This window comes from Stegostoma tigrinum, chromosome 5, assembly GCF_030684315.1.
Source record: "Stegostoma tigrinum isolate sSteTig4 chromosome 5, sSteTig4.hap1, whole genome shotgun sequence".
In the NCBI taxonomy this organism is placed as follows: domain Eukaryota; kingdom Metazoa; phylum Chordata; class Chondrichthyes; order Orectolobiformes; family Stegostomatidae; genus Stegostoma; species Stegostoma tigrinum.
This window is the reverse complement of record NC_081358.1, coordinates 100,704,380-100,724,457: the sequence shown is the minus strand read 5'-3', so window position 1 is coordinate 100,724,457 and position 20,078 is coordinate 100,704,380. Positions and strand designations below refer to the sequence as shown.

General features: G+C 40.3%; 1 protein-coding gene across 1 annotated transcript in view; it reads right to left on the bottom strand.

Moving 5' to 3' along the window:
* zc3h3 (zinc finger CCCH-type containing 3) overlaps positions 1–20,078 on the bottom strand; it is a 262,536-nt gene that overhangs the window by 26,460 nt on the left and 215,998 nt on the right. The window contains exons 10-11 of the mRNA XM_048529264.2: positions 12,772–12,965; positions 7,905–8,095 (exon numbers count right to left, since the gene is read on the bottom strand). Coding sequence (XP_048385221.1) covers positions 7,905–8,095; positions 12,772–12,965 — 385 coding nt within the window. The remainder of the gene's footprint in view (positions 1–7,904; positions 8,096–12,771; positions 12,966–20,078) is intronic.

Here is a 20,078-nt window from a genome sequence, read left to right as displayed (position 1 = left end):
GCTTTGTTTTTTGTTTGCTTTCGCTGTTGCTGAATTGAAAGTGAAAGCTTTGAACCATTTGTGAGATTTCTAGCTTAGGATGGTCCCACTCTGAAAAATGAGAAGATGCTGGGCTAGTAGGCACTGAGGAAAAAGTAGACAAGGCTTTAAGAATTGGGCAAGGCTAAGGACAGATAAACTGTATTGCTTAGTTCAGTATCTTATGGCTATGAGGTACGCTTCTTAATAGTCTGTCAACTCACTGTCCTTCCAAGAAGAGAGGGAGTGGGAGCAGTCTACAACCCCATAATTTTCTGCCTCATATGTCTGCAAGATCTCAAAGTCAACGATCTCAGAAGAATGTAAGTGAACAATATCTCTTGTTCCATTAATAAAGCATCACCTAAGGTGTTCCACTGAGTGGATCATAGAGCATAAGCAATGAGCTTGCAAGTGAGAAAGCGATCACGTGATATAATTCAATCACTTTACAACTGGAATACACTAGCCATGACAGTGTTCGAAATACTGGTCAGATGCTAATGTGACAATCAAAGCTTTTGTTTGTTTCAAGCAACTGCTTCGCTTCAGTACAATACAAGCAGCCAAGACACTGAAGGACCATAAACCAAATGGGATCCCTTCTTACTCTCTTACTCTCTCCAGCTAACAAGATTCCAAAACCTGATCGCCTATTGTAAGTATTCATATGCTACAGATTATAGAGATTCTAAAGAAAGAGCTCAACTCTAATATTGCTACTTCCAGAAGAACAGATAAATCCCATCCTGCACCTCTAAACTGCCTAACGTTGGATGCAGCAGGACCAAATGAAAGCCATGTCACTGCTAAATTTAGCATGGAATCAGCTAAGTCACTAACCTCCACGAATGCACATCCCTTTAATTTTACTGGTCTCTAACTTGCTTAATCTGCTATCTGCACTCTGTAATCTATTTATGTGGCTGTACGAGCTTCAACCATTGCATATACATGAGCATGAAAGTCACAGCCTAATTTATTATGTTGCTTAGCCCAATGAAATATATCCTGCTTCCTTTGTTAAAGCTCAGGAAAATCTATCTAATTTTGTCTTCATGACCATAAGTGAACAATCAGTGAATTGGTAAATATATCCTTTCCAAAAAAAACTTTTCAAATGAGGAAAAGGCAGAATGGTAAAAAGTTGCAGCATGCTGCTATGCAGAGGGTCCTGGGTGTCCTTGTCCATGAATCACAGAAGGTTGGTCTGCAGGTACAAGTAATTAGGAAGGCAAATGGAATTTTTGTCCTTCATTGCTAAAGGGATTGAATTTAAAAGCTGAGAGGTTATGTTGCAGCTGTACAAGATGCTGGTGAGGCCACACCTGCAGTACTGTGTGCAGTTTTGGTCTCCTTACTTGAGGAAGGATGTACTGGCACTGGAAAGGGTGCAGAGGAGGTTCACTAAGTTGATTCCGGAGTTGAGGGGGTTGGCTTATGAGGAGAGACCGAGTAGATTGGGATTACATTCATTGGAATTCAGAAGATTGAGGGGACATCTTATAGAAACATAAAAAATTATGAAAGGAATAGATAAGATAGAAGTAGAGAGGATGTTCCCACTGGCAGGTGAAGCTAGGACAAGAGGGCATAGCCTCAAGATTAGAGGGAGCAGATTTAGGACTGAATTGGGAAGGAACTTCTTCACTCAGAGGGTTGTTAATCTATGGAATTCCTTGCCCAGTGAAGTAGTTGACGCCACTTCAGTAAATGTTTTTAAAGTGAAGGTAGATTTTTTTTGAACAATAAAGGAATTAAGGGATACGGTGAAGATATGGGTAAGTGGATCTGAGTCCACAAAAAGATCAGCCATGATCTTAGTGAATGGCGGAGAGGGCTCAAAAGGTCAAACAGCCTACTCCTGCTCCTAGTTCTTATGTTCTTATGTAGAACAGGGAGCCATCCTACCTCTCATCCTCTGATCAAACAATTTGCTACATTTCTAGCATTTATGTTATTTGCTTCAGATTTCAATCACTTGCAACTTTTCTTCTCATCTCCAGATACAGCATTCCTAGAATTACAGAACTGTATGGCACAGGAGGAAGCCACTGAATTTGTGACTCATTCACCTGCTTCTTCCTCTTACAGTTCTAATAGTACTTGTATGTCATTTCTGTGCATAAAAAAAAGCTTAACTTGTTGTTTCGTTCTTTTGTGAATTATGCCTTCAAGTACCTGAAGTTGTCCAGGAAAATCACCAACTTTGGACACCTCTATCAGACCTCCTTGCAATCTTTCTATGCTTTACGACTCTGTTCTCATGAAAAGATCCCTCGTTTCTCCAACCTTTTAACTCTAGCATCATCTTAGTGACATTTTTCTCTCTCCTTAGCTTTGAAATGCCTCCTAAAGTAAAGTACTTAAAACGGAGACCTAAGCATTATTCTGCCTAGATTTAAAATAGCCTAAAGTTTAAACCTTGGCTCAGTGGAGGTGCACTCAGCTCTAAAGTAGAAAGCTTCAGCCTCACTCCAGAGATTTCAGCACAATTTGGGTTAATATCCTAATACACCAGGAGGTGCTTTTCTGTGGATGAAACATTAATCTGAAGCCTCAACTATCCTCTGTGGTATACATAAAATTTCTGTTGGTCAATTTGAAGAGGAGTGTGGCTATTGTCTCCTAGTCCTGACTAATATTGGCCAAGTAATTAGCATAAAAATAAAAGAGATCCAGCGATTACTGCATTACTATCTATGGGATGTTCCTGTGTGCACACTGTTTTCCATGGTCTGAAGTGAGAAAGGTACCACAGAAATGGACATTTCTTGCTTGCTTTCAGAAGTGCCTAAATCAAAATAATGGTTAATACAACAGGTCTAATGGCTGAGCCAGAATCCTTAGTGAGCAGTTAAGACATACATGAAGTCTTATAGTTTGTATATATTGATCTAATTAGTACCAACACCTCAACGACACTACACTGGGGACAACTGACCTAATGCTTCAGTTGCCAGTTGTTATCTCATGGCTGCAAGTGCAATCTGTGGATTTTGATTAAGTTAGGATGCAACTTGGCTTTGTTTACAGTCTTCCATGGCTCATATTTGGACACATATATGAATAATAAACATTGAATCTTTTGAAGAAACAACAGTGCTTTGGAACTTCATGCCCCTACAAGAAGCCAACATCTTCAAAAGATGAAGTGATAAAACCAGTCAAAAAATGTACAACGAATACTAAATTCAGAAAGGACAGAAAGGGGTTAACAAAAGCATTTTTTGGGATATATTACAATTCACCGATCATAAACCTGGCAGTTAAATGCTCCATTATCTGAGCTATTATCTGACATAGACACAACATGGTAACATCCAAAAGCTATCAATTACTCTGAAGAAAGTCTGTATCATCCCTTGCACTACCTTATTACCTATGCTCCAGTGATATGTCAAACAAACCTGTTCAACTGTTAAGTGTGCACAGTGGGGCTGTTAAAAGCTGGTAGTGAACTCCTTCCATTATGATTATGGCCATGAAATATGACAATAAAATGACATGCGCTGGGATCTCAAAAGCCTGCTGCCTGCTGAGCTGAACTCTTGTTTATAACTGTTCAAAGAAGCATATCTCTGGAAAATGTTTACAAAAGAAATCACTCAGAGCTGTAAAGGCTCATCTCTCACTCCTCTCTCCGGCTTTAGCCAGAATGAATGCTGCCATTTACTGCTCACTAAATGGGCAATTGGGAAACAGAAACATCTGCTTGTTTTCCAGAGACTTTTGTTCTCTTTCACGAACGAATTAAAGTACGACAAACGATCCGTAATTAAATTATCGCATGCATGGGGTGATCTGTGAGTGGTGCAGTCATCTTGAAATTACAGGTCCCAGCACATCTTTAAGATAGCTTCAGACTACTTAAGTAGAGGATGAAATATGGGAAATTCGAATTGCCTCGGAGGTTACAAGCTGTTTATCCTGAATGCTTGGGTTGTTACAGAACACCAGTAGATGACCGAAAACCACCAGGCTTACAGTCGAATTGCACCATCTCTAATACTGAATAACTTAATAGTACATTGCACCAATAAGGGCATTGGAAAACTGCAAAAACTTGGACCTTGTTCTTGAATGGTGATCCCATGGTGCGTTAAGTAGTAACTTCTGGGATATTTATCCAGAAAGAAGTAATTAACATAGAACATTACAGCACAGTACAGGCCCTTCGGCCCTCGATGTTATGCCGACCTGTCATACCGATCTCAAGCCCATCTAACCTACACTATTCCATGTACCTCCATATGCCTGTCCAGTGACAACTTAAATGTACTTAAAGTTGGTGAATCTACAACCGTTGCAGGCAAAGCGTTCCATCCCCTTACTACTCTCTGAGTAAAGAAACTACCTCTGACATCTGTTCTGTATCTTTCACCCCTCAATTTAAAGCTATGCCCCCTCGTGCTCGCCATCACCATCCTAGGAAAAAGGCTCTCCCTATCCACCCTATCTAACCCTCTGATTATTTATATGTTTCAATTAAGTCACCTGTCAACCTTCTTCTCTCTAATGAAAACTGCCTCAAGTCCCTCAGCCTTTCCTTGTAAGACCTTCCCTCCATACCAGGCAACATCCTAGTAAATCTCTTCTGCACCCTTTCCAAAGCTTCCACATCCTTCTTATAATGCGGTGACCAGAACTGTACGCAATACTCCAAGTGCGGCCGCACCAGAGTTTTGTTGAGCTGCAGCATAACCTCTTGGTTCCGGAACTCGATCCCTCTATTAATAAAAGCTAAAACACTGTATGCCTTCTTAACAGCCCTCTCAACCTGGGTGGCAACTTTCAATGATCTGTGTACATGGACGCCGAGATCTTACCATTAGCCCAGTACTTTGCCTTCTGATTACTCCTACCAAAGTGCATCACCTCACACTTGTCTGCATTAAACTCCATTTGCCACCTCTCAGCCCAGCTCTGCAGCTTATTTATGTCTCTCTGCAACCTACAGCATCCTTTGTCACTATCCACAACTCCACCAACCTTAGTGTTGTCTGCAATTGTAATAAATATTCAAGTTAGGAATGATATGCAACTTGCAGGGGAATTGGTGTTTCCATGCTTTTAATGCTGTTATCCTTCTAACTTGACTCTGTCCAATAGCTGGCAAGTAGGTCGGACTGTGGTCTGTCAATGAGCCCTGTGCGACCCACGATGAGGGAACTAAGTATAGAAAGGATTACTGGAACATTCTGCAACTGCTGCCCAATCAGGTCATTTTAGTCCCACAGTTGCTGCCCATGAGCTCACTCATGACCCTATATATGCAGGAGGAGAGAAATCATTTCTGAGTAGAAAAGCAGTATGCTTTGCGCATGCGAATAGGTTCATCCAGCCTGATGCCTGTGCACTGAGGGCAGTGACAAGTGTGCTCAAATGTTACAGAGAGAGTGAGTGTATGGGTTGGAATGTCTGCCAAGCAGTGACAGGAGACAGCATGCCTGAATCAGGCCTTGGATAAAAGGCTTCCCAGTCATGGAGCTCGTTGGAGTTAGATGGGTGAAGCTCCTTTCTTCAAACAAAGGCCCTGTATGAGTGGAACTGCGATGAAGATGCTGGAGTGGGAAGCCTAGGCATAGTGAGTGAGGGAGAGAAGGGTGAGTGAAGGAGATGGAGGTGAGTCAGTGAGTGAGACTGTGGGAGAAGTGAGCATGAGGGAGTGCGTGTACTTGTGAGGGAGAGAGTTTATGAACCTAAGATGAGTGAATCAAATGTTTACCCACCCTTCTCCTTGGCTCTCCCCATGGCCCAAAGGGAGGTGAGGAAGAAAAGCAAGGCAAAACAACAACATATTTCTGACCCCACTTGTATGTGAGTTCCGCCGAGACCAGCTCAGAGTGTGCAACACCAGAGGTGATGCAAGATTAGTCAAGTTAGTTCAGTAAAACCCAACTCCTTAACCCCACTAACTTCTGTGGACTTGCACCTAGTTTCTCTGTCTGTGTAGCTCTGCTTCTCAACTGAAAGGGCAAAAATGGTTTAATTAGTTATTTCTACTTCTGACCACTTTTTAATGGCCATTTTTATTAATTAACCATTTATTTGAGTTCTCGATGTATTTCAATGGAATGATCTTTGAATTGTGTGGTTACTGTTGTGTGAAACCTAACGTTTCTAAAAATTGCTCAGACTCCTGGAGTGACAGAAAAATTGAAATGTAGGGCCCCTGTGCTGGAAGGTTGGATAAGCTTGTTCTAACTGATAGAGGTCTCCAGGATGTGGTACACTGACAAATTAACCTTGGTGAGTCACTGCAGTGTAGCCAATAAATCGCACATGATGCAGTATTGCAAGGTGTGGATGTTGTGTATTTTTAGACATCAGCCATTTTCCGCTTTTTTGCTTAACCTGGAGAAGCCTGTCATGGAAACTGCTGTTGACTCTTACCCAGTCCCAAATGCCTTATAAAATGTTGATTTCTCTATTTGTTTGGCTTTCGGAATCCTTTGACCTTTACAATCTCAAGTTCTGAGACAGCTTAACCATTTCACAGCACTTGCTGGAAATGATGACAATCAAACATTCTATGTCTCTGCAACTGACTTCAGAGATGACACTGGAGTAATTTTTCTAATATTTTGAAAAATCATATCCACTGACAAGCAGAATCAAGCAATCTGACTATTGCAGCCATTATAGCCAGTTAGAGCTTGCCTGTTATTCATACTTGTATTGCCCCATGATGCCGCTTTGTCCGAGTACTTTGATCTAATGCTTCCCACTGAAATAATCTTTGTCATTAAACAAGGGCCATTTTCCAACAAAGTATTTTTCGATTGAAGAAAAAGGTTTACATTTATCACATGAAGGAAGGCTGTGATTTCACAAGAAAGAGTGTAGAGGATGTTGCCTGGGCTGGCAAGTTTCAACAGTGAAGAGAGACTAGATAGGCTGGGTTTGTTTTCCATAGAGCACAGAAGGCTGAGGGATCCTAACTGAGGAGCATAAAATTATGCTGGGCTTAGATAGGGCAGATAGGGAGCATTTTTTCCCTTTTGTAGAGGTGTCAACAACAAGGGCACAGTTTTTAGGTAGGGAAGTTTAGAAGGGATTTAAGGAAATATTTTTTCACATAGAGGATTGTGGGTATATGCAACTCACTGCCTAAAAGGATAGTAGAGGCAGCAACCTAGAAGATATTTAAGAATTATTTAGATGTGCACTTGTAATGTCGTAGTATGTAAGGCTGCTTGCTAAGCGTTGGAAAAATCAAACAATGGGGCCAAATAACCTTCTCCATGCTGTATAAACTCTAAGGCTCTTGTATACTACTTTTCAAGCAGATAGGCTGAAAATTGATTCCAGATTCCATTGTGCCTGTACTTCTGGAGTGACCAGATCAGTTTCTGGTTTGTACAAAGTATCTCACATTTGGAAGCGCACCTGACAGATTTGTTCTACCATATCAATGGTATCTGGGCAAAGCCAGCTGAAGAGCAAACACCACTAAGAGAGATCAGTCAACAACTTCTAAGCATCATTTGTGTGAGTTTAACTGTCTTCTCCGGACCTTCAAAATCCTCTTTACAGCCTTGATATTTGACAGTGCCTTTACACAATTTCTTTAACTCTTCTTCCTACTGGACATCTATTCGCTCACTAACATTGACACATTTATTATACTAAAGGTGACACATAAATATAAACTAATGATTTTGTAATGAGTCGGTAGGTCAGCAAGGATAACTAAACATTTCGGATTTGATCTGTGATGTGTACTGATTTAATGGATCTAAACTAGTGGAGTTGGTGAATTTTACCTCAGCACCTAGCTCTTTACCTCATTCTGTGCCAGATCTGAGAGTGTGGGGATGTTAGTACCAAGGCAACACCAAATGAAATGGCCTAAATATAAAAAGAAATGAATAAATACATACCCTGTGTTTCACCTGCTCTTACTACTTCTACTTCAGAATCTGCTTTCTCTTCAGAGGATGTGGATGAATGAAGAGCAATGAATGCTGGCAACCAACGCTGGTTACTGCTATTGTTCTTCAATTCTTCAGTGTTGATAGAAAAGTTAGCTTCTGTCTCTGAGGACACTTGCGTCACAGTCTTCTCCATTCCTCTACCAAAGATTAAAAGAATCGTGCTTATTTTTCCTTTATAAGATCCAGTTACCCGATATGCAAAATTAGTCAATTTGATTGGAAACATATTACTTTTTGGGATGCTGCTCAAATGCAATTTTAAGTGCAATATACCTTATGATTCAAATCAGTTGCAAGCCTATTAACAACTGCAGAATTCATGCCAATTATCTTTGATCAAAATAATAGAAGCAGGAGTTTAACCATGTTAAATATGCAACTAGATTGGAAAACTGAGTCTTTATATCGAGCAGAATTTCATTTGCTAGAATTAAGTATGTTACGATTTTGCTACATTTAAAGAAAAATGTCACACACCCAGTAATTCACTGACAGAATTGCTGTATAAGATGTCATGTTTTTAAGCAAAAACAAACTTTACAGCATATAAAAACAAATTAAATAAAGCAAATACCATTAATTTTTTTATACATTTGTGAGATGTGGGTGTTTAGAAGTCAACCATGTTGCTATGGGTCTGGAGTCACATATAGGCCAAACCAGGCAAGGATGGCAGATTCCCATCGCTAAACGCCTTTGGTAAATCAGATGGACTTTAACAGCCACTGACAGTGTTGCATGGTTGCAACTATTCCAGTTACTTTTCAAAAAATTATATTCAAAATTTACTATCAGCAATGGTGGTATTTGAACCGTTGCCCTCAGAACATTAGAGCCTAGGGTTTTGCATTACTGGTCCAGTGACATGATCACTATGCCACCACCTTCCCAGAGAGTCATACAGCATAGAAACAGGCCTATCGGCCTACCATGTCAACACGCCAACAAACACTGAATGACACTAATCCCATTTACCTGCACTTTGTCCGAAGGCTACTATGTCCCAGTATCTTAAGTGCTCATCTAGCTGCTTCTTTAATGTTGCCTACACCGCCCTCTCAGGCCTCATGTTCCATATTTCTACCGCCCTCTGAGTGAAAGTATTTTTTCTCAGATCTCCTCTAAGCCATTTACTCGTCACCTTAAACTTATGGTCTTGGATATCCATGTAACACTATAGCTTATAAAGACATGCTATAATCTCAGGTCTACTTTCCATTTGCCTCCAAACAGTTCCTTTGTGCAACTTTATTCTCTTTTCCTCAGGCCAACTTGAAAGGAATGTCATCACTCTCTGGCCATCATTCTGATTTCTCTCCAGTGCTCCACTTATTCACCAAGGTTCAAGATTTCATGGTATTCCCTCAATCAGCTTTTGGCTAAGCAACTCTCCAGTTTCTTTACTACCCTTATGACTCTGGATTCCACACCCAGAGGTGTAGGCCATCCTGCAACTCCTGCACAGGAGCTTATCACTCTTCACAAAACATTCAACAGCCCACTGCTATGGTTTCAAACTACATAAAGCTGATTGCATCTGTAAGCTGAATTGCAACTAAGTCAATTGTCTTTTACTAAAAGGATTATAGCTGAATTCTCCCTTTAGTTTCTAGTCATTTTCCCTTTCCCTTTTAATGAATATTGCACGCAACTGTAGGCACCATAGATGACAGATTCAATATTTACTCTGTTTCAGGTGCGGGTGTTGCTTTGTCTGGTTTCCAAGGAAGTATAAAAGACTCAAAGTTGACATCAAATTTTAGATGCTTTTCTAAAAACATCAAAACATTAGCCAGTCTTGCAGCTGGTTATGCTCTACCAGAAGTTACAAAGACAAACTCACAATAAAGCATCTCACTAAGGTCCACACATCTCCATGGTAATGGGACACAAGGCCTGTCCCCAGGTTGAAACACAAATGAACTACCTTTTAATCTACAGCATTCCTTAGTTTTTGGAAGCCACGTGAATTACTTACATCTTTACTGGAATAACTGCAGTCAGAAGAGGAAAAAAATATGAGGAAATGCATTTTGGCATCTTTCTGCCTCATCCATATAATACTTGATCCTTTTACCGATTCAAAATGTAGAGAATTACACACATTTATTACCCTCAGAAAGAAGAAATTATTGATCTCTGCCTTAAATGTCTTAAAGTCTCTACACTGAGCCATTCTGCACCCAACCTTATTACAGTCCTGCTTCAAATGTAGACAAAACTGCAAAATTCCAAAGGTGAGGTTTACAGCGGCTGTCCCTGACGACAAGGCTGTATTTAACACAGTGTGACATCAAGGAGCTCTAACAAAACAGGAATCAATTGGGGAAAACATCTCAGCTGGTTGGAGTCGTACCTAGCACAAAGGAAGATGGTTTTATTTGTTGGAGGTCAGTCACCACAATTCCATGATATCTCTTCAGGAGTCCCTCGGGGTGGGGGGGGAGGGTGCTGTTATTTCTGTTATGGAAGGTAGCTGCTTCATCAACAATGTTTCCTCCATCTTAAGGGCAGAAGAGGGAATGTTTGCAGATGATTGCACAATGTTCAGCACTAATCATGATTCCTCAGACACTGGACAAGTCCATGCCTAAATGTGGCAAGACCTACAAAATATCCAGGCCTGGGTTGACAATTGACAACATTTATGCCACACAACTGCTGGACAACAATGTTCTCCAACAAGACAGAACCTAACCAGTGGCCATTCAATGGTACTATTACCACTAAATTCCCTACTGTATTTTTTTTAAAACAACTGGCCATAAATTGAACTGGACTAGCCATATAAGTACTGAGGCTATAAAGCAGGTCTGAGGCTAGGAATCCTCCAGTGTACAACTCTTCACCATCGTAAGAAACAAGTCAGAAGTGTGACGGAACACTCCCCACTTGCCTGGATGACTGCAGCTCCAACCACACCCAAGAAGTTTGATATCATTTCAGACAATACAGATGCTAATTGCCAGACAAACTGTTCATTGCAAGAGGATTTGAGTTCAGAAGTAGGGACGGCCTACTTCAGTTATACAGGGCTTTGGTGAGATTGTACCAGGAGCATTATGAGCAGTTTTATTCCCCCCATCTAAGAGAGGATGTACGTGTCATAAATGGAGTACAGCAAAGGTTCACCAGGATGATACTAGGGACGGCAGGATTGTCTTCTGAACAGAAATTGAGAAGAGATTGGCTAAGCCTCATTTGCTAGAGTTTAAAGGAATGAGGGGTGTCTGCTTGAAACATACAAAATTCTAGCAGGGCTAGACAGACTAAATGAAAGGAGGATGTTTCCCACAGTTGGAGAGTCTAGAACCAAGCATCACTGTCTCCGGATATGTGTTAAACTATTTAGAATTGAGATGAGAAAGCATTTCTTCACTCGGAGCAGTCCATCTATGGAATTTGTGACCACAGAAGGATCTGGAGGACAGGTTATTGAGCATATTTAAGAAACAAATTGATAGGTTTTTAGATATTAAAGGCATTAAGGGATATGGAGCAAAAGCAGGAATATAACTTCATAGCTGTTATAGAGAATCAGCCATGATTCTTTTGAATGGTGAAGGAGGATCAAAGTGTCAAATGGATTTATTCCTGATCATAGTTTCTATTGGCACCATATCCACAATGTTCTACCAACAATGCTCAGTAGCAGTAGTATGAACTATCTACAAAATATACTGCAGAGATTTACTAAGGCTCCTTAGAAAGCACCTTCCAAATCCATGACCATTACCACCTAGAAGGTCAAGGGCGGCAGAAACATAGAAACACCACCAACTGCAATGTCCCCTCCAGCCACTCACCATCCTGACTTTGAAATATATTGCTGTTCCTTCAGTGTTATTGGGTTAAAATCCTGGACCTCTGTTTCAACAGCATTGTGGGTGTACCTACACAAATGGACTGCAATGGTTTAAGAAGGCACATACTCAACAGCATCTGGGAATGAGCAATAAATGCTGGCCTAGTCAGCCACACCCACATTGTATGAATGAATACAAAAATTACAATCTTACTAGTAATATAAATCTGAATAATATGGTCACTAATAGGACCTAAGTCCCCAACCAATCAGCAAAATACTTTCTTATGGGAGCATAAATTTAGTGCTGGCAAAGCTGCAACTGTTAGACTTGCCTATCCTATTGCTGCTGCCCTGGTGGCAAGTGTTCTGGCCCAACCTATCCTTGTACAGACCCTACACTGATGGTTAATGAGAGGCCATCCAACCGGCTTACAGTTTTCCTGTCATTTCATTGTACACAGTTGCTCACAAAATCCTGTCTCAGGGCCCTACTCTTGCCTATGAGTCTGGGCACTGTTGACTGCCCATCTCAGGGTCCTTCTCTTGTCTACTTTTCTAGATGCTGCTGATTACCTGTCTTGGGGTGCACTGCATCTCTGCTCTCTCCATGTCATGGTTCAGATTCAGAATTTAGTAAGTGGAGGAAATTCACGAGAATAAACTGATTTAAATCTTTTTCATGTGTTTTTAGCAACAGTACCTAGTTTTTGAAGAGAAATCTTAAAATTTATAATGCAGATATCCAGAAAATCATTTTATAGCAATTTTGGGCCAGCAACTGGAAATGACCTCCAATCAATCACTTCTGATGGTCAATGAGAGTTACTATTGATCAGAAATTGTACTAGAGGGGCCATTTAAAATATTACAGTTACAAGAACAGTTCAAAAGCTTGGTGTTTGATAGCATGCAACTCAACTTCCAACTCCCAATACAGACAGAACAAAATATTTTATGACTATTCATTTTTTATCTCAACTCCCAGTGGCAATCAATCTATCTTACCTTTTGTTGTCATCCATGAGTTTAACTTGCTTTAAAGCTTCGCCCTCCTCTTCCACTCCATCCTGACTTGTATCAGAAGCGTGTTTTCGCTTGTTACCTTTCCGCTGTAGGTGTTGCAACTTGCACTTGGAACCCTGTGCACAGCTCCCAGTCTTGGAAAATTCGGGACAAACAAGTGTGTGCTTCTTCTTGCACTGGAGAAGAAACATTTTCTTTAAATATCAGAAATTTTTCACTTAGCCTCCATTTAAAGTTCACTAAAGGCCACCTTTGCAGTCGGCAAAGAGATCCTTGAAAGGCTAAACTGCCTCACTAAATGAATAGACCCAAGTACAATAGGTGAAAGCATACACTAATCAGCTCCAGCCCCGCTCCATACAACCCAAACTTTAGTTATTTTGGAGTAATTATCCCAGCAAGAACACACCATCAAGAATATAGGACAATTTAGAGATGTCGATATAAGGGTTTGAAAAGAGGACGCCCATGTGCAAAGAAGAGACGGATACAATGAAGTCTCCTCTATGAGTACATCAGTCTTAGGAATCGATATTGGAGGCAAACAGGGATCATTGATCTGAGAGTTGTCAATAAATTAGAGAGATAGATACTTTTGCGTCTTTGCAATTCTAAAAGTGGCTCAGGAGCAGAGAGACGGGTATCCATGTGCACAGATCACTGAAGATGGCAGGACAAGGTGGAGAGAGTAGTTAATAAAGCATGTAGTGTTGTCAGCTTTATTAACAGAGGCTTAGAGCACAACAGCAAGGGAGTGATGTTGAACTAATGTAAGACACTTCTGAGACCACAGCTGGATTATTATGTACCACTATGGATACCACATTATGGGAAAGGTATGAATGTAATGGAGCGAGTGCAGAAGTGATTCAGTTGTATAGTTCCAGGAATGAGAAACTTCAGATATACTTACTGATTGAAGAAGTTATACCAATAATGGCAGGGCTAAAGAAAAGGTACTATGGTACACCAGAGGGATGTAGGGGGTCAGGTACACAATTCTTAGAAGCTTGCATCACATATAGACAGGGTGGTTAAAAAGGCCTTTCACATACTTGCCTTTATTGCTCAGTCCTTTGAGTACAGGAGATGGAAAGTCATGTTGAGATTGTACAGGATATTGGTGAGGCCTCTTTTGGAATGCATTGTCCAGTTCTGTTGCCCAGTCATAGGAAGGATATTATTAAGCTGGAGAGGGTTCAGAACAGATTTACCAGGATGTTGCCAGGTATGGAAGGTTTGAGTTATAAAGAAAGCCTGGATAGGTCGGGACTTTTTTCACTGAATCACGGGACTTTGAGGCAACGTTATAAAAGTTGATAAAATAATGAGGGATATAGATAGAGTTGATGGTAGTTGTTGTTTCTCTAGAATGGGGATTTCAAGATGAGGGGGCACAATTTTAAGATGAGAGGAGACATGTTTAAGAAAGACATGAGGAGCAAATCTTTTACACTGAGGGTGCCCGCATATTGAATGAACATCTTGAGGAATTGATGGATGTGGGTACAATTGCAATATTTAAAAGATATTCAGATAGGGAAATGGGCCAGGAGCAGGTAGGTGGAATGAGTTTAGTTTGGCATTATGTTCGACACATCTAACAGTCTGTTTCTGTGTTGTATGATTCTATGACTCTAAGTTGGGAGACTTTGCCTTAGAGAAAGGAAGGCTGTGAGGAGACTTATAGATGCTTTTAGAATCACGAACAGTCCGGATAGAGTAGACAGAGTGAAGCTGTTCTCATTCGTAAAAGGAACAAGAATGAGGGCGTCCCTTCAAACTGATGTGCAAAAGATGCAACGGCGATGTGAGAAAAACCCTTTTCACATAATATTAATGGTATGAAATGCACTGCCTGGAAAGTGTGGCAGTGGCATTTTCAACTGAGGCACTGAAGAGGGCAATGGATAATTATTTAGATAGAAACAGTGTGCAGCAATATGGAGGAGGAAAGCAGGAGATTGGCATAAGGTAATCATGATCATTTGAAGAGCTGGACCAAATGGACTCCTCCAAAGATGTAATTCAGGGATTCTCCCAATGAGACAGACCACCCAGATGTGAAGTTGTGGTTTGAGTCCATTGGACCCTGTGCAAGAGAGGGAAACCAAAACGATTTTACAAGAACTGTTTCATGGGTTGTAACTTTGGCTGGTAAGACTAGTAAGGTTGCTCAACCCTGGCAGTTAACATTATTGAGCTCTGGACCAGGTAAATATTACAAGTGATTTTAAGTTTAAATAGCAGCAAGTTGAATCATATATCCAGCATACTGACCTGAGAAGCCAAATTACAATTCAGTGACTTTACTGCTATAACACCATCTCTTCTAAGAACCGATGCCCTTTCCTGTAGAGCACTGTCAGGTCAGAGTACATTAAGTAAAATAGCTTCAGTTACTCCTGCAGCTAAACTCGCACACTATCTTAATGATGTGATTCGTGATTCTGTTGAAGGTTATTCATTCTGTTGTATTCCACAAATCTAATAGAACAAGACTTGCTTCAGAATCCACTGTCATCCAAATATTCAGGAACTGGAAATATGGAATATCACAATGGAGTCCACTACATACTAATACTGTATTGCAGCAATCAAACATGTGCAGGATGAGTTCAACCTATTAAAAGATAATGGATGCCTTATATGTAATAAATGATCACACTTCCAGAACATTAAGAATCAACTACTACAGCATGAATGGCTAATTAAATGTTTTCAGTTGCACAAGAACAACATTATGTTTTTGTTTTCTTTAGGCTTTACCAGTCACTTCACCTTTGCAGCAAACACGAAACAAGAAAAAAAATGCATATCCATTAAAAATAGACAAGTAAAAGAATACATCTGACAATCAAACAGCAAAAGATGTCTCGGAATACTTACAGACTTAAGAGAAAATTATTGAACTGGTTAGAAAACTCAGTGAATGATAAGAGATAGAAAGTAGGGACAATGAGCAGGATCTAATTGGGAGAATATGACTTGTGTTTTCCCTCACGAATCCGGGCTAGGGGCGTATACTATTCTCTGTATTTAATAAGGACTTAAGTTATGTATCCTAACTGGTCGAGAATATGTAGTTGGAAGCATAAAATTAGAAAGGGATATTGATAGCTTTGTCCATTTAGTAAAAAAATGGCACATCAACTTTGGACCTAAAAACAATAACCCAAAAATTGTGAGGAACACAGTTGGATCACCACTCTGCTCAGTGTTTATTTCTAGCTGGGAATAGCTAGAAATTTATTTTTATTAATAGGTTGTGTATCCTAACTGGTCAAGGATATGTAGTTGGAAGCATAAAATTACAAAGGGATATTGATAGCTTTGTCTATTTGGTAAAAAAAAATAGCAAATCAACTTTGGACCTAAAAACAATGATCCATAAGTTGTGAGGAACACAGTTTTAAATTTATAGTTATAAATTTTACAGTTATAAATTTTATTAATTTATAATATTTCTAGGTGGGAATTCTGATCCTGGGTCCTTCAGAAATGCAAAGCATACCTAAACTGAACATGGTCCCTCATAGTGCAGTATAATTCAAATTAACTATTTTGTTAGTGTTTTGAGCTCTGAAAGAGGATTACTGGGCCTGAAACGTTAACTCCGATTTCTCTCCACTGTTACTGCCAGATCTGCTGACACTTTCCAGCAATTTCTGTTTTTGCTCCAGATTTCCAGCATGTGCAGCGTTTTCTTTTGTTTTATTAGTGTGCTGTGTTCTGAGAGCTAAATGCCTGGCAGCACAGGAAGTCTTACTGACAACTACAGTGAGAGGGTAAGTATCTAAGGTAAGCGGAGAGCTGAGGGATTTGGTTAAAAGGCTGGGTATCAGGTGGATAGAATCCTATGATGCTGGCTAAGTGACGGAGTGGTTAAGCTAAGTTGGGGGAGACATGCATCAAACCTGGCTAAGGGAAGTCAGGGCTGGCAAGGGGCGTGTCATGGGACTGGAGGGTTTTGATCATATGGAGAGTATATCTGGTCTGGCATTGGACTGGGGGAAATCAGGGCTGCACGGGCAATGGATGTGAGGGGGAGATTTAAGAGTGTTCCAGGCGCAGGGGAACTGCCCATCGGGATCTTTAATTTCCCAGGCAAATCCCACTAAAGCAGTTGTCTTCACGATTCCACAGGATCCTGATGTACAACTCCGGGCTGTGCTGCACAAACGATTATCTGACCAGTAAAATGTCTAGGCCAACAGATCAAATACTTTTGGAATGATGAAAAGCTAGAAATGGTGGAGGTCCCAGGATTAAGGCCTAGGAGTCAGATCCATGTATCACTAACATGTCACAAACAGGTACAGAAAATAGTTGAGAAAGGTTATTGGATTGTAGGTCGTTATGTCTACAGGGTTAACATGGCACAACTTGCCTAAATGAAATAAGATAGTTCAAAATCAGCCTCAATTTCCAAATTAAAAAAGATTCAAACTTGTATTTACTCATTCAACAGTTACACAAGGCCCTGGATTATCCACACATGGAAGCTCTGAGGACACCTTAAGAGGTTCAGAAGGACTACTGCCTAGAATTATAGACTGCACAGATCTGAAGTCCTAGATTAAATTAGGTGACGTTACACAAACCAAGGTTAAATTAACTGGAATTTAGAAAATTAAGTATAGGCAATACAGAAAGCAATAAATCCTGAAGTATGAAGGAATAGTCCAGTCAAGGTGTTGAGTTGATTATGATTAGTGGCAGCCAACGCATGATGGCAAAAAACTGCATGTCTTCAAAATAGTCAAAGGGACTACCTTGGGGGAAAAAGAATTGAATTAAATGAGGGTTCTAGACGATGAAGGTAGAGAATAACAGATAGCACCCAGTGAGTCATTTCCATTGATGAGTTTAGACTCTTTACATAGATGAATGCGAAATAATGGCCATAGTGACTGTCGGGAACATTACAACAGGTTTTGGACTGTTGCATGGCATAATCAAATTTCAGAAGTGAGATGCAAGATTCAATATAATGCAGGGTTTCAATAGTTTAAACACTTATTAGCGCATTACCTGTTAGAGCCTACTCATTAAAATTAGATAACATCTTCACAGCTACCAATTTGTGGCAACTGATTTAGTCAAAATTAGTTATTACTACATATAATTATTTCATTTTTGTTGGTACTTTTAGGATTTAACTCCATGGTTATACAAGAATTTAAATCAGCAGCCTGGATAAAAAATCTCAAATTCAATCATTATTAGGCTAAAAACTTGAAATTGCTGCCTGAATATTTTTATGAAATATGGTTCACATATTATTTTTACTTGGCTTAGGGATTTTTCAACAAGTTGGCTACTGTTTTTGCAAGTAGCCAATATTTCAACGTGAGCAAATGCGAGGTTTTGCACTTTGGAAAAAAGAATACAGGCATAGACTATTTTCTAAATGGTGAGAAAATTCATAAAGCAGAAGTACAAAGGGATCTGGGAGTGTTGGTCCGGATTTTCTAAAAGTTAACTTGCAGGTAGAGTCCGTGATTAAGAAAGCGAATGTAATGTTGTCGTTTATCTCAACAGGGTTGGAATATAAAAGCAGTGATGTGCTTCTGAGACTTCATAAAGCTCTAGTTAGGCCCCATTTAGAATACTGTGTCCAATTTTGGGCCCCACGCCTCAAGAAGGACATACTGGTCCCTGGAGCATGTCCAGCGGAGATTCACATGGATGATCCTTGGAAATGGTAGGTTTAATGTATGGTGAACGGCTAAGGATCCTGGGATTGTATTCATTAGAGTTTAGAAGGTTGAGGGGAGATCTAACAGAAACTTACAACTTAATGTATGGCTTAGAAAGGATGGACGCTGGGAAGTTGTTTCCATTAGGCGGGGAGACTAGGACCCGTGGGCACAGCCTTAGAATTACAGGGGGTAAATTTAAAACGGAAATGAGGAGACATTTCTTCAGCCACAGAGTGGTGGGCTTGTGGAATTCATTGCCATGGAGTGCAGTGGAGGCCGGGACGTTAGATGCCTTCAAGGCAGAGATCGACATATTTTTGATCTCACAAGGATTCAAGGGCTATGGGGAGAGTGCAGGGAAATGGAGTTGAAATGTGCAGCCATGATTTAAATAGCGGAGTGGATTCGATGGGCCGAATGGCCTTACTTCCGCTTCTATATCTTATGGTCTATATGGAGATTTTACAGGGGCATTGATTGCCTCTAAAGGAGTGTTCCTGAATAGCTGATATTCAAGAAAAAGTAGGCCCTGCAACCACAATGTCCTGTTGATGGGCCAAGGTGGTGGAGAGTGTAACCTGCGACCTCAGTGGGAGGAACTCTCAACCACTGAAGCTGCCAGCCAATTTCATTGTCCGGTTATAATATCAGAAGAACAAAAAATGTTATTTTATATCTGCCTGCCAATTCACAGTAGGCACTGCAGAATAATGTTCAGATTTGAAGTTTGATAGTATTTTACTTTTATTGATGTAAAAGTAGGTTGTGAAACTCCAATAAAAGAAACAGATGCTCATTGGCAACATCAGGTATATCAGTTTTGTCTTTTATTCATAAGGAGCCTTTGCAGAATAGGAGTAAGGCAACATTTACAAAAGGAAAAATGCTTGAGACTTTTGTCCTGCAGAATGCAGAAGGAAAAACAGGACAGTAATTCTCCATTTTTGACGTCAACTCATGGCTTCCTTTTCTTTACTATCTACATCTATCTCACACACATTATCAGGAAGCAAGGGACCAGCTTCTATAACTGCTGATTACGTGTAGCATGGAAACAGACCCATCAGTCCAACTCGTCGATGTCCACTAGATATCCTATATACATCCAGTCCCATTTGTCAGCATTTGGCCCATTTCCCTCCAAACCTTTCTGACTCGTATATCCATTCAGATGCCTTTTAAGAGCAGTAATTTTACCAGCCTCCATCACTTCCTCTCAGCTCATTCCAAACACGCATCACGCTTTGCGTGAAAAAGTTGCCCTTAAGTCCCTTTGAAATTTATGTTTAGGTTCACACTACTCCTTCTTTCATTAACTAATTAATATTGTTGCTAAGCCAAATTGCTCATCCAGTATCGGGACTATGAAGAATGGGACTAGCTCTAACTTCATCAACATCCCTAAACGCTATCTAAATTGAGTCAAAAGTTAGAAAATGTGGTGTTCTGCTTTATCCAGAGATCAACTGCCTCCTCCATATCCATACTTTATTCAAATATCTGTTCCATCTCCAGTAACACCTACCCATCTTCAATCCTATATTGTGTTTCCAATGCCAAAACCCTGGCCCACCATTTCAAAGT